Below are 14,670 nucleotides of genomic sequence, written 5' to 3' on the forward strand. Positions count from 1 at the left end.
CACTGTGTTGGACAAATTCGTTTTCTCGTCGATGCTAGTCCTTTAGGTTGACATCACGTAGTTTATATCATTAGTTTATCAATTGGTACTCAAAACCCATTCGGAGCTCAGAGCAAAACAGCCGCACCGGTCGCCATCTTGTCGACCCCCCGAGTTAATGAGTTATTAATTTGAGTTAGTGTGGACCAGTGATGTCACTGGTCCACACTTTAACACTCAATAACTGTCAAATTAAATGACAGACTTCAAAACCGTTTACAGTTTTCTGATATACTACTGATGTTCTAATGATACAAAGCTGGTTGAAAATGGGCGGAGTGTTCCTTTAAGTCCCCGAGCTTGGAAAAGCCTGGTATTGTCTATTCCCCATGCACAGCCAATATTTCCCCCAATGATTCAACAACAGAGCCAGTATACATAAACATACAATACACTTTTAATTCAAACTTCTTCAATAAAATATACATGAATATATGTGAACTGACCCGAAACACCTTACGACCCCAGTCAACATCACTGATGACGCGTCCCAGCGCATGCTGAAGTATGTTTAATGTAACTATATAGCTTTGGGTTCTCTGACCAGTGACAACTAGGAATAGACTAGGTGACAACCAGGTATAGATTGGTGACAAACTGGAGAGACAGTTGACGGTCGGAGAGACGGCAACCCGGTACGGGATGGGTTAGCACCCCAGACTGGTTCTCTCGTGAGGGAGAAATCCACAAACGCTACGGATTAGTCTCCCGAAAATCTGTGTAAACATCGGCGCGGCCTGGGGTCCTCCAGGCTAGAGCGAGGTGCTCGGCGCAGCCGGATGATGTGCAGCGCACAGGCCTTCTTGAGGTTTCTTTTCCACTGGATGCCTGACAACCAGGCATATAGTCCGATGCCTGTGTTGCTGGGAGGGCCTGGTAAGACGAAGGAGGAGAGCGGCTGGGAGACAACCCACAATGGCTTAGCCTCCATGCACTGAAGGGTTTTTCAATGCTGCAGCGTAGCACTAGCTTTATTGCAGCGGATTGGGCATGATCAACCCTTCCGCGGGCAACGTTGCAGACAGAGTAGGAGGGCTGATCCGTGTGCGGCTGCTTCTGGGATGCGGGTCGCGGTCTTAATCGGCCTCGGCTGGGTCAACTGGGCGAGGGTGTATGATGTTGAACTGACCCGAAACACCTTACGACCCCAGTCAACATCACTGATGACGCGTCCCAGCGCATGCTGAAGTATGTTTAATGTAACTACACATTTTTAACACTAGAACAGCCATGGCGGTCATTTTGACCTTTTTGAAATTTATTTGGGCAATAACTTTGTTGAATTAAAAAATATTGCCCGTATCAATTACTTGTGAAGATGTACACTGTATGTTAACTCTGTGAAGCACGCAGGTACAATTACTTCTTATTAAATGTATTCATCGTTAAACTCTAAGCAGCTCATTTTTTCGCTTTGATATTCTAGTTGCCTGCTGAGTTGCTTTGGTCCACACCTTTTTGTGCGTTCCTATATGACACAAAAGGCAAAGATAATATGAGAATTTTTACTTAGAACAGCCATAGGTGGTCATTTTGATCTCACTGACTTCCCAGGGTTCTAGGCCTATTTTGTAGCCCGTCTTTCCACATGTTGGTGTTGTTTTGGTGTTGTTTAAAATATATCTTAACACAATAAATACTTTAATCTCTCAATTGGGTATTTATCATGAGAGATTATGGAGTTTGGAAACTAGCGGTCAAAATGACCGCTTACGGCCGTTCTATAGTTATGGAATTCTGGCACTTCTTTAAACTTGTTAAAATGCACATATGGCACTTCTTTAAACTTGTTAAATAAAGATTTTGGTGTTATTTGATCTTTTTAAAAGATATCTTAACACAGTAAATGCATTCATCTCTCAATTGGGTAGGCTATTTATCATGAGAGATTATAGAGTTTGGAATCTAGAGGTCAAAATGACCGCTTACGGCTGTTCTAGTATATGGAATTCTGGCTCTTCTAGTGTTAAAATGCTGCTCAACTGGGCAATAATTGTACTTCTAATAATGTGATGGATTATTCCATCCAATTAGTAAAAACATGAGAAGTAGCATAACATTCACATTACAGATAGAGAACAGTTTATGCATTCACATTACAGAGGATCTCAAAATGGCCATTCAGTCCCATGTCCAGAATGTGGAGCGAGCTTCCTGGAATTTTTGGGGATATGAGAGTCAACTGTGTGTGTGTGTGTGTGTGTGTGTGTGTGTGTGTGTGTGTGTGTGCGCGTGCGTGCGTGTCGGTCTATGGTGTGTGTGTGTGTGTGTGTGTGTGTGTGTGTGTGTGTGTGTGTGTGTGTGTGTGTGTGTGTGTGTGTGTGTGTGTGTGTGCGCGTGCGTGCGTGCGTGTCGGTCTATGGTGTGTGTGTGTGTGTGTGTGTGTGTGTGTGTGTGTGTGTGCGCGTGCACACATATTTTGAGATCTACTGGAGCTCATATAACAAATCCTGAACGGTCAATGCCAGCTCCTGGAAGGTGGGTCTCTCATCTGCCTTCTAGAAGAGCAGAAACAGGAAAAGAGGAACTGTGAGAAAAGCACTCAATAAACACCTATCATCAGTGTACACTGTATCCACTTGCACTGAGTATTTGTTTAGTGACTTCCTGCTCATGCTGTCTGTCCAAGTGTCATCGATTAGGAATTTCTCTTGTTACGGATATTTAAATAAAACCTGCAACTAAAAACACAAAACACAACAGCCACAGGTTTCTTACTCACATCAATCCAACAGCTTGTCATAATGCTGTAGACCTTGTCATTGGCCAGCTGGGGGCGGTAGAGGCGCAGGCCCCGGGACACCTGTTCCACTATCTCTGTGTTGTTCAGCCGTTCGTACGGAAGCCGTCCCAAGGTGTACACCTCCCACATTAGAACCCCTAATAAAGGACATGAGGTAACGCTATAAAAAAACACATACATGATTTACGATGTGTAAACAATGCTATAAAGCCATCGACTTTGTAAAGAAATAAAACCCATTACTCACCGTACGCCCAGATGTCTGACTTGCTGCTGAATTTACAGTAGAGCAGGACCTCAGGAGGCGACCAGCGGACTGGGAATTTGGAACCTGCTGAGCTCGTGTACTCGTCATCCAAGACGTACCTGAAACCACCGGGAGATGGGTTTCTTTCTTATAACACTGTTTAGGTGGAACCAATGTGTATTATGTGTACTTTAATTAAATATTTTACCTAGATAGTCCAAAGTCAGTCACTTTGACGGCGCCATTGTTATCTACTAAGCAGTTTCTGGCAGCCTGAGGACAAAATAAACAATACTCTTGTATCGTGTGTATAATTATTGAACATCTTGCAGCAGTTCATCATCCCCAGTGTATCTCAACATAACATGATGCGGTATTATAGGAGTGTAGTGTTGCACCATCACTGTCTCTCACCAGATCTCTGTGGATGTACTGGTAGGACTCTAGGTAGGCCATGCCCTCTGACACGTCCTTACACATCTCCAGGAGCTCGACGGTGGTCGGGTGCTGCTTCAGGCCCTCCCTCAGGTAGGTCAGCAGACAGCCGTTGGCGAGGAACTCCGTCACGATATATATGGGCCTTTGTTTGGTGCAGACCCCATACAGCTGAACCAAGTTCTCATGGCGGAGCTTCCTGGTTTCAACCGAGGAGAGAAGGCCGTCTGTGTGACTGTGACATTGTGACAAGTAAAAATGACTTTGATGTTCTAGCACAGAGAATGGTCACATGCTTACATCATGATTTTGGCTTCTTCGATGAAATCATCCTCGGACATGGAGCCCTCTTTAATCATCTTAATGGCCACGTCATGCTGGCCCTGCCACTTGCCGTACTTCACCACGCCGAACTGACCGTTGCCCAGCTCCTTGATGAAGGTGAGATGGCGGGGGTCGATCTCCCACACGCCTGGAGCATACAGCAGAGAACAGAGAGTCACTTTTCTAACTTGCTACATCCAAGAGACATGAAATCAGCATGGTGAAATGTAACAAGTATGTGCATACACATAAGAGCACATACATCATACACTCATGCAATTTTTGTTAACACATGCGCAAACAAATGAACGGCCCCACCACCACCACCACTATCCTTATTTGCCAGAAGTACCTAGTCTCTGCTCATAGCCTCTGGTGATAATTAGCCAAGATAATTTTTCTATGCAAGTTATAAATACATCCAGCTCCAAAGGGAGGCAGGCAAGTCAAATTAGTTGGCGTTAGTCATAATATTGCCATCCTCAGTCTTACCATAGCCAAGCCCTGCTGTTGATGGAGGCTGTGCCCGGTTTGACACTATGTATTTCAGTCTGCTGACCATACCTAGTGTGGGAGATAAACAAGTCATATCTTTTTGTAGATAGATAGATAGATAGATAGATAGATAGATAGATAGATAGATAGATAGATAGATAGATAGATAGATAGATAGATAGATAGATAGATAGATAGATAGATACTGTAGATAGATAGATAGATAGATAGATAGATAGATAGATAGATAGATAGATAGATAGATAGATAGATAGATAGATAGATAGATAGATTGATAGCAGAAAATTATGTGGGGATATGTATTTGAGATGTATATCCTCAGTGATAAACCTGCTGCATTGTGCTGGTGGTAGTTGATGAGATCTGGGATGCTGTTGAAGAAATGCTTCTCTGCCAGGTAAAACTGGCCTTGCTCGGTTGTGCAGACGTTGTAATGTCTGCAGCATCCACTGGTCTCCCTATAGAGAGAGAGAGGGAGAGAGAGAGAGAGAGAGAGAGAGAGAGAAAGAGCAACAGAAAGAGTGACTTACAGTAGATTAGTCAACAAGTTTAGGCTTTGATCGACACAGTATCCTGGATCCATAATGTGTAAGAAGAACGTGAATGCGTCCTTAGTGTTATCCGTAATAGCTCGCTCACCCATGATGCCATTGAAAGCTCTGCAGACAGATTAAGCCTGGTTTTGCATACAGTATATGATTACATCTTTCTCCCTCTGCAGGCTACAGTTTCCGCTTTCATTACAAATCGTTTTTCTTTTGATGTGTCCACACATGACTGGGCCTGGTGGATACAATATAGGTGGTGCGCCATGCAGTGCAGTTTAACATCAGAGAGCCTTACTCACCCGCCAACCTTGCTGAACAGAGAGACAGTGTACTTCCCAGCCAGCTTGCTTGAATCCCGTACCAAGAACCCTCCATCTTTGCTCTAAGAATGGGAAACAATGCACAAGCTTTAAAACAAGAGGACTTTTGTGTTGTACCAGAGGTATAAGAGCAGAGTACAGCAGATTCAATAGAGTATGCCAACACAAATATATCCAAGATGTCTTCTTAAAGTTGTAAGGCGTAACATTGTTGATGTCACTCATTGAATTTACCTCAGTCTTCAACAATTTTTCTGCCTGGCTGCGATTCATGTTCTTGCAGTACCAACTGTTAAAATAAGTAATACGTAAATTATAAAATAATAAATCATAAATTATCATGTTTCAGAGTGCAGGGAAGGAGGGGGAGCAGCAACAACAGATTTTGTATTTGGTTCACTGGGAGCTTTACTTTACAAAGGATTAAGATGCTTACAAAACACTTATAAATAAGCTTATAAACACTGATATAAGATACTGTCTAATGAATGTTATGACTGATTTGCAGACAAGTACAACAGAAAACATACTCACTCAAATCTTTCTAGCCCGTTTCCTGCCTCCACAACATAATTACTTGGTATATATCCTTCTTTTCTGCAAAGAACAAGACAAAAAAGGTAAAAAAAAAAAAAAAAAAAGTAAGGAAAAAGAAAGTAAGAAAAAAGTACAAACGCATACACGCAGACGCACGCACGCACGCATAGCACGCATGCGCACGTGCGCAGATACACACACACACACACACACACACACACACACACACACACACGCACATGCACACACACACACACACACACACACACACACACACACACACACACACACACACACACACACACACATAGCCTAGGGATTCCAGACCATAGTGACTGAGAACAGGTCTGAGAGCAGGTCACGTGGGGGATGGGTTTACCCAGGCTAACACACACACACTTTGCTGATCTGCACTGGACACCAAATTAATCAGTTCAAGTATCTAAGTATCAGTTCAATCTAATAAACAAATCCCTGTCATGTGAAAACCTCTTAAAGCTAATTTAAGTGATTTTCATATTTTAACCTCACTTGAAGGATCACATGGTTATCTGTGGGTTGAGAACATTTACCTTGGGCCTATGAAATCCTTTATAACCCCACTGGATGAACAAAAAAATACACAGTGGTCAAGCTAGAAACAAAAGTTTACAGGTACCACTTTACATTACAGATCCGTAACAACATGGTAATAGGGGTGTAATAGTGAATACCATGTAATTACCAAAGTAATCACCAGGTAATAGCTTGGTACTTACACAGACATTTATGTAATAGGCTAGGGTAACAGGGCCAGAAACAATTGGTAACTAGAAAAGTGCACTCAGTAGAGTAGAGTACCTGGTTATTACTTTGGTAATTACATCGTATTGCCTAATTATTAATTATTTTATTATCACACTATTACACCCTATCACCATGTTGTTACCAAGCTGTAATATAGAGTGCTACCCTATGCTCATATTTTTCCTTGTTTACATGGCACACAATATGAGGTATGAGGTTATGACTACAGCAAAATGATTTTGCTCAGATGCAGTAAAAACAGGATGTTGCAACTATCCGTGCGTAAACGAGCGCACTTGGAGAGGCGCGCTTGGACAGGCGCGCTCACGACCACAGGAGTACATCTATATGCACGCGCCCAGGCACGAGCGTCAAGAGCGCACCCAGCGCACCTTAGCAGTGACGTCAAGTCACACCTACACATGTTTTCTCAATGGACTCATTAACGGGGGGTGGGGTTTTCTATTTACTATGCTACTCAAATGATTTCTTGTCATTGACGAAAGAGAACACCACTCTCAGTCTGCCTTCTTTCAAACAAAATGATGTCTGCAAAACAGGACATTGCCTACAGATAAAACCTTGCCACTAATACCTCTGGTCTCATGGGCTGTTCATATCTAATCTTAGGTGACTGTTATAGCTATAGATCATGGGTTGTGTTCATTTTTGGGCCCCACACACAAACACGCACATGCGCATGCACGCGCGCACACACACACGCGCGCGCACACACACACACGCACGCACGCACGCACGCACGCACGCACACACACACACACACACACACACACACACACACACACACACACACACACACACACACACACACACACACACACACACACACACACACACACACACACACACACACACAGCCACAGGCAGTGATGCTGCCCTTCCTGGTAACCGCCCATCTCACCCGTATTTGTCGCGGGCCCTCCACCAGTTGGCGTCGGACATCTCGAGGATGGTGTACTCTTCGTCCTTCCTCAGCTCCAGGTCCTGGGGCGTCACGGGCGAATATTCGTACTCGGCTATGACCGTCATCCCCACGGAGCGGGCGGGCTGCTCAGGAGGCTGTGGAGGTAAAGGCCTGGGCGGCTTCTCCTGAAACAACATGAGTTCAGGGGCTGTGCTGTAACAGTTCTATCTGTTTCTGATCCATAGGTATTATTGTTCTAAAAGTGTGAATACCTCTTTTGGGGTCGGAGGAAGTGGTTTCCTAGATCCCCTTCTTCGAGATGTTTTGGATGCAAAGCCTATGAACGATATAATTTGATTTGTGAATGGACCAATTTAGTGACAGAGTGATGTTAATTTGTTGATTTTGCTGCAGATTTCAAACCATATCTCTCACCGTTCTTACGATCCAGAACCATGCATCCCATAGCTTGTTTAACTTCTTGCTGGCAACATTGCCACATGCCATCCAACCAGAAACAAGGGTGGTACTTCGGCATCAGATCCTTGTTATCGCGCACCACTATAGAATTATGGGTGCACGTACACGCATACGCACACGCAGACACACACACACACACACACACACCGCACGCACGCAGACACGCACGCAGACGTGGGCAGACATTTACATTGAATCAACATTTATATTTGCATAGCCACCCAGATCTTCCGCTGTGCAGCAGGCACTGGCTGGTCAGCGTGAAATATTTGGTTGTGATATATTCCATGATGTATACTTGATGTGTTTCGTCAATCTAGTCTAATTCTGCATAGTTATTACTGTGACTATGGCATGAAAACAAGACCTTACATCAATATAAATATTCATACTAACTTTCTTTCAACTTCTTTATCCACTCATCCCGAATATCTTCGTTCTTTGCAAAGACGTACAGCGGACCTTCATCATAAATGATCTATGGCAAAAAGAAAAGAAATGAAAAGAAACAGCCATCAACTGTTGTTGTTATAGTCACGTCATTTCAAGACATGAAGTGGCTTTCTTTCTTCAGGATATGGATACATGTGGTACCTCCTATTCCACACATACTGTATACCTGAACATATCGCTGTAAGTGTGAGAAAAATGGAAACAAAACGAAAGCAAATGGCGGGATACGATAGTTCAGCCAGCTCCAGATGGAACGTTGAAGTCTTCAAGCTCTAACTTCTGTCATGTCACCTTGTCTTTGACTTTTCAAATGTCATGCCTGCCGTGGCAACACCTGGATAGTCATCGAAAGACCCATGTTCATCTGGGTGTGAGAGATGGTTTCACTTCTTACAATGGACTTTCACAACATTAACAATGCAACGACTCAACTGTTTTGTCTGCCAGGTGAAAAATTGCCTCAGTATTTCTCAGTAAAAGCATGTTGCTTCTCACAACTTCTCAATTATTTTTTTAGAAAAGTGAGACACTGTCAAAGAAGAAACACATTCCACGTGCTGCATTATTCATCTAAAGTGGCCTAAATTGAAAATGCAATAACTGCATGAACATCTTGCTGTCACACATTCTGAGTTACAGTAACTTGGCAATATTTTGTGCTTGCTCAAAAACACCTCATGAACACCAAAGGAGGCGGGCGTGAAAGCGCGCACACATGCACACACACACACACACACACACACACACACACACACACACACACACACACACACCACATCTCGCGTATAGATCATAAACACGTGAGAAAGTAGTTTCACTGTGAGGTGTTTGTTTGATAGGTGATATACTGTAGTCCCACCCAGAATTCATTACTTCTTGCACATATTTAAAAAAGAAAAACAAGAGAAAAGAAAGCGAACAATAAATAAGAAAGGGAAAAGCAACAGTAAATAAAGAAAGAAACGAACAAAGAGAAAGGAAAACAAAAGGGCAAAAGTAGACAGTTAGACAAGTAGACAGTTAAAATGGCAGTGTGTGGTGTATGTGTGACGTCGGGGCTATGGCAGTGTGTGGTGTATGTGTGATGTGTGGGTGTATGTATGCCTCATCAGGGAGATTTCGAGTCTGGATTTGAAGGAGTTAAGAGATAGAGATGTTTTGCAATATTCATATGAGTGTTCCATAGTACAGCACCTCTGCAGCAAGTCTGTGCGCAACTTTTTATAATAAAAATATAAAAGAATATATGTTTTCATCTCCGTGGGATTTTACATAGATAAAGAAGTTAATTAAATGGTGTCTACCTGGAATGCATACAGGCGCTCTGGTGGGGTGTTTTGCTCTGGCCGGACCGACTCCACACACTTGATCTTCTCTAGGTCAACCGATCCCCTCAGTCCTTTCCGTTTCTGCTCAACAGAGGGGGGAAACGGTGAAGTACCTCAGGGGTAAACAGATGTGTGAACCTGCATTGCTCTTCAAAACCAGCCAGCAAACATCAGTCCAAGACTAAGCACTTCACAAGTCAATTGAAAGTGTGTGATGATTTTGTGTAAAATACCTATTACATGCCATTAATGTACAGTGCATGAATTCTGCAGTTGCATACAGTACGTACCCCTTTGTCGAGATCATAATCATAGTAGGCTATTTTTTCCTTTGTGAGAACAAACAATCGCTCCTTGTAGTTCAAGGGGGAGGTCTTCTTCTTCTGTTGAGATCGTTTGATGAAGATCTCTTCCAGTACATGGTCTGACATGGTTCAATCTGTATGAATCCTACATGGGAAGAAGGCATCATATTTTGTAAAGCGTAATAGTGAATTTAAAGCAAAGAGCAACAGAGCCTAGATCTCCTTACTGTTTGCGTCGTAGCACAGTTCATTAGTCAAAGACAAAGTAGTTTCTGGATTGTTGATCCAGAAACCTTTACTTTGTACAGTAGGTGCATGGAGAAAGGACTGGAAAGGTCTCCCTGACCCTGAAGAAGGTGACAAGCGCGTGGGTCTAATTAAAGTTGTTGTTCTCTTTACTACCAGTGTTGCTGGAGCTTCTGACCTCCACAGTACATTTAGTCAGCCCATTCGCACATAAACGGATCGTTTCACCTCTGCCCAGGCAATATTCACATTGCTCAGAGCAGTGACTGACTCAAGCAATAACACAATGCTTAGCCAGGGAAAGGAGCCAGCCTTGGCTAATGTTGCCCTTCACACTGCATGAATCACTTTGTTCATATCCTTTGCAAACGTTAAGTGTGGATTTAAGGCTTCTTTGACCGAATTCAGCTCAGTTACTACTTGTCTTCACTTACCCGCTCTTCATAGACTCTGAGCGATGCCACTACAACAGGTGCGAGTGTAGATCTGGAAAGAGATGACGAGTGTTAACAGGTATCAGAGTGAGATTAACAGGTTTGCATAGGCCCTCCTTTTCATGTCAATCCCAGCCTTTGTTTCCAGAGTTTCCTCCATAGGCACATCTGTTTCCTTCAGCTGTATCTTCTGTCTGCACCCTGCTCAGTGACCCACAGGCCCTGTAGGCCTGCACAATGGCTCCGGCATGGCACTAACACCGCCAGGGTTAAGAATTCAATTCCCAACGGGGCCGCCCATACTGGAAACATATGCATTTGTATTAAGTGATTTGGCTGCAATTTCATATGTATGTAGTACAATATGTAGCCCCATCACAACAAGTGATGCCATCACAGTAATTAATGACAGCAGGTACTTGCATCCAAACACATTTGCTTTTCCAAAGTTTTGCGGTGAGTTTATTAAATGCCATGAAATTGCAGATGGTCTAAGGCATTGCTTCCCAAACAGTGGGACCCCTGGTGGTCTGCGGTTTTTACATACACATTAACCCTTAGCAGTTGCCGGACTGGGCCGATTTTCAGAAATATTGCGATATTTGGGAAACATCACAATTTTTAACATTTACTTTCAGAGGCTGCAGCAGGCTCAGTTTTACTAGAAACTAGAAGAAACTAGAAGACTTAAGGAATCGATTTGCTGCTATTGCATGGTTAAATCAGCAAAGTTTATTTTATGGGGGGGGGGGGGGGTATACGCAGTGGAATTGGTCCCTGGGAAATTTGGTTTGGTACGTAGTGGTATTTGGTCAGAAAAGTTTGGGAACCCCTGGTCTAAGCGACAAATCTTTCTCTCTCACAGTGCGTACACACACACAGCATGCACGCACGCATACGCGCACACACGTATGTACGTACGCACACACACACACACACACACACACACACACACACACACACACACACACACACACACACACACACACACACACACACATTTAATTACATTGTCCTGCATTATAAAATACAGAGGCAAATGAATAACCCTATACTGTATCTCCTCTGACTTTTATGACAGGCTTACGGGAGCATGGTTTCAGTTCCTGGCACCTGTGGTATCAATAGAGGCCTCTATTGATACCACAGGTAGGTGGAAGTGTCAGAGAGTTTGGCACATAATTGTTCATGTCTGTTATACTGTATATTTAGGGATGAGGAAATACCCTCTGTGGTGTCACATTAACAGCACCCAAAGGGCCAAAACCATTGTTTACTGAGAGTAACAAAAACACACAACAAACAAACAGAAACTCTCAGGAGGCCGATCTTGTCATGTTGGATCAGATCAGTGTGTGGGGTGTGTGTGTGGGGGGAGGGGGGGGGGGGGATGCCACCATTGCAAAATGAAAAATTCAGAGTGATGTATTATAGTTTTAGCACATTCTAACCTCACATTAAGATACACCAGTGTAGAATCGGTTATTTTAACATTTAGCGAGTAAAATGGACAAATAAGAACAGCTTTAGCACTGCAACCGGCACTAATAGAGCCAAAGCCTGGGCCAAAACTAAACTAAAACGGATCAGTCATAACCACCTCTCCTATACCAACATTTGTGGAGGAAGCACTGATACTTATAGAATCACACACACACTTCCATCAAATACAACCACGCTTTAACATCTAAATAACACATAAGTCAGTGGCTTAAACTCACCCTGGTCACGCAGCTGAATCCTTATTGTCTATCTCTCTGTCAGAAGTGTTTGTAGTTCAGCTCAGCCTATTTTCAGCTTGTGAGCACTTCCTTCTATCATCTGAACTGTAACAGCAGCAGAGGCTTCAGTCACTCCCCGCTAACCAGGTCTGTGGCATTTCTTCACACTACAGTGACAATGGCTAGTTGGTTTTTGTTTTGTGCTGTCATATACGACACCAATGTTCCCCATTCCCTCAAACACTAGGTCTACTCATTCCGCATTCGCTGACATATTAAACAAAACAAACACATCGTTTTTTCACACTAGTGGTCATTAGTGGAGTAGAACTAACCCTGAGGATAATGAACATCACCCCCCCCCCCCCCCTCCCTCCCCCTCCTCTCTGCCTCTCTCTCTCTCTCTCTCTCTCTTTCCCTGACCTGGTGGTGCAAATGTCTTATCTGTCCACTATCTATAACTGCATGTATTTCCATATTCCGTTTTATCATGGCTACCAGAAGGACTGCTTTTTTATTTGAAGGGTTGTGACTCACAGCGACTGACAGAGACCATCTCATAGGGAAGTTGCATCAGTGTTGTACTGCAATATGGAGGGAGAAGAAACTCAGTGGCCCTGCAGCGCTTCAGCCTGACACTGTTATCTAGCATTTGCATGGCAAAACGTATGGATTTACGCGTGGCATTTAACAATTACATTCGACCACAACAACAAACACCAAGCTACAATGTGACATTTGATGTGCCTTTCAAGGGGAATTATGCAGGGCAATCAGGCAACTCGGTTGGGCAACAGCGCCCAGAGAGTATCCTCAACAATACATTGCTGCTTTATTAACAGCAGGAAAACCTTTTTTCATCTGAATATATGTTTTGCATCACTTGGTTGCCTGTCATTCAGTGTGTTCCCTATCTGTACGCCCCCCAATAAATAAATACATTAAAAATTGTTATATCATGTGCAAACACGACATGTTTAAATGTAAACGTCCAAAAGTCTAATATGGAAGTGTTTTATTGTTTTATGTTGGAATGCAAGTGTGTCTTGTGTCTTGCTTGCACTTTGACTACTACATGTATGCATGATACAGCAAAACTGTCCGATGAAATACTTTAGTCTAGCAGGAAACTTGTAAGATGCTCTGTTTGGACGTTTCCTGACAGATAAGTGTGTGATGTGTGTGGGCGAGTGGACAAGAGAGATGGAGAGAGAGAGAGAGAGAGACAGAGAGAGAGAGAGAGAGAGAGAGAGAGAGAGAGAGAGAGAGAGAGAGAGAGAGCAAAGTTATGGAGGACTTTAAAGGTTAAATAACCACACAGGAATACTCACCAACCATATTAAGATACCACATCAATTAAGCTTTCTACTATTCACTTATTCACCTATCAGAATACACAAAAATACACAAACAGAATAAATCACGTGCATTTTTAGAGCTATGTGCAATGAGCTATGTGCAATGAAGCCAGTTTTTTGGGGAAACTACTTCAAATGTGAAGTTAAAAACACAGTGCTGTAGACTAGATTCATGGCAGTATTAGCTACTCATTTGTATAGTGTACCATTCTGTTAAACTCTGAATTGGGCCTCTATATGAATGCTCACCTTGGATTATGGCACATGGGATACTAACAACACATCAAATATGATGAATCTTTTTAGCATTAGCATAGCATGCATAATCTGTTTGTTAAAAGTATGTTAAGCCTGTTCTAGGCCTCTACAGTTAGTCCCACAACATACCATTTGGATTTGGATGAGGGGAATACAATGAAGCCATATCCAGGTTACCACCAAATTATTTCTTTGTCAAGGTTTGCCTCAACATCAACTGAAAGTGTTTTTACTGACTGGGAACAGACAGAACACTAATGTCCAGTTTAGAGTCTATATGACTTGAGGACAATGGATTACCCATAGGTTTACAATCCTATAATTTGACAGGAAAATGAAGCTAGAATTATGGGAGGAATAGGACACAGAAATATTGTAAAACATGCAAACCCATAGGTGGCATTAATTATTAATATATTAATATTTGAATTTATATCCACCATACAACTAAACCACTGTACTACTGCAGAACATAGCTACACAAGTATTTGTAACAACTCTCCATCATTGCATAGCACAGCATAACAAACCATAGTGCATAACAAGTATCAAAACATACTGTAAGAAATATAGTAATGCCACATCAATTTGGCTTATATCAATTATCTATCTTTCTGTTTTTCAGGGGAGGGGTCCCACTAAACGTAGTATTTGCAAATTTTGCATG

General features: G+C 42.8%; 1 protein-coding gene across 2 annotated transcripts; it reads right to left on the reverse strand.

The window, feature by feature from the left end:
* Positions 1 to 446: 446 nt before the first annotated feature.
* btk (Bruton agammaglobulinemia tyrosine kinase) lies at positions 447 to 13,765 on the reverse strand. Of its 2 annotated transcripts, none has more exons than XM_083651561.1 (19): positions 13,719 to 13,765; positions 10,667 to 10,718; positions 9,972 to 10,131; positions 9,658 to 9,762; positions 8,297 to 8,378; positions 7,856 to 7,981; positions 7,693 to 7,757; positions 7,418 to 7,605; positions 5,707 to 5,769; positions 5,407 to 5,461; positions 5,152 to 5,234; positions 4,635 to 4,762; positions 4,281 to 4,352; positions 3,765 to 3,936; positions 3,444 to 3,663; positions 3,238 to 3,302; positions 3,030 to 3,148; positions 2,762 to 2,919; positions 447 to 2,537 (listed from the first exon to the last, which is right to left on the reverse strand). In XM_083651561.1, the coding sequence occupies exons 3-19, from the start codon at positions 10,110 to 10,112 to the stop codon at positions 2,466 to 2,468; spliced, it is 1,914 nt and encodes a 637-aa protein (XP_083507687.1). In that variant the 5' UTR covers positions 10,113 to 10,131; positions 10,667 to 10,718; positions 13,719 to 13,765; the 3' UTR covers positions 447 to 2,465. The 2 variants fall into 2 exon arrangements, with proteins under 2 accessions (XP_083507687.1, XP_083507688.1); XM_083651562.1 differs by lacking the exon at positions 13,719 to 13,765 and adding an exon at positions 12,388 to 12,515.
* Between the last annotated feature and the right edge of the window lie 905 nt (positions 13,766 to 14,670).

The sequence above is a fragment of the Poromitra crassiceps genome (genome assembly GCF_964638095.1).
Source record: "Poromitra crassiceps genome assembly, chromosome: 15".
Classification (NCBI taxonomy): Eukaryota; Metazoa; Chordata; class Actinopteri; order Beryciformes; family Melamphaidae; genus Poromitra; species Poromitra crassiceps.

Coding starts and splice junctions, on each gene's coding strand:
- btk (XM_083651561.1), bottom strand. CDS start 10,112: ATGTCAGACCATGTACTGGAAGAGATCTTCATCAAACGATCTCAACAG. Junction 7,606..7,692: donor TTCCTCCGACCCCAAAAGAG/GTATTCACACTT, acceptor ATGTTGTTTCAG/GAGAAGCCGCCCAGGCCTTT. Junction 4,353..4,634: donor CCACCAGCACAATGCAGCAG/GTTTATCACTGA, acceptor CTCCCACACTAG/GTATGGTCAGCAGACTGAAA.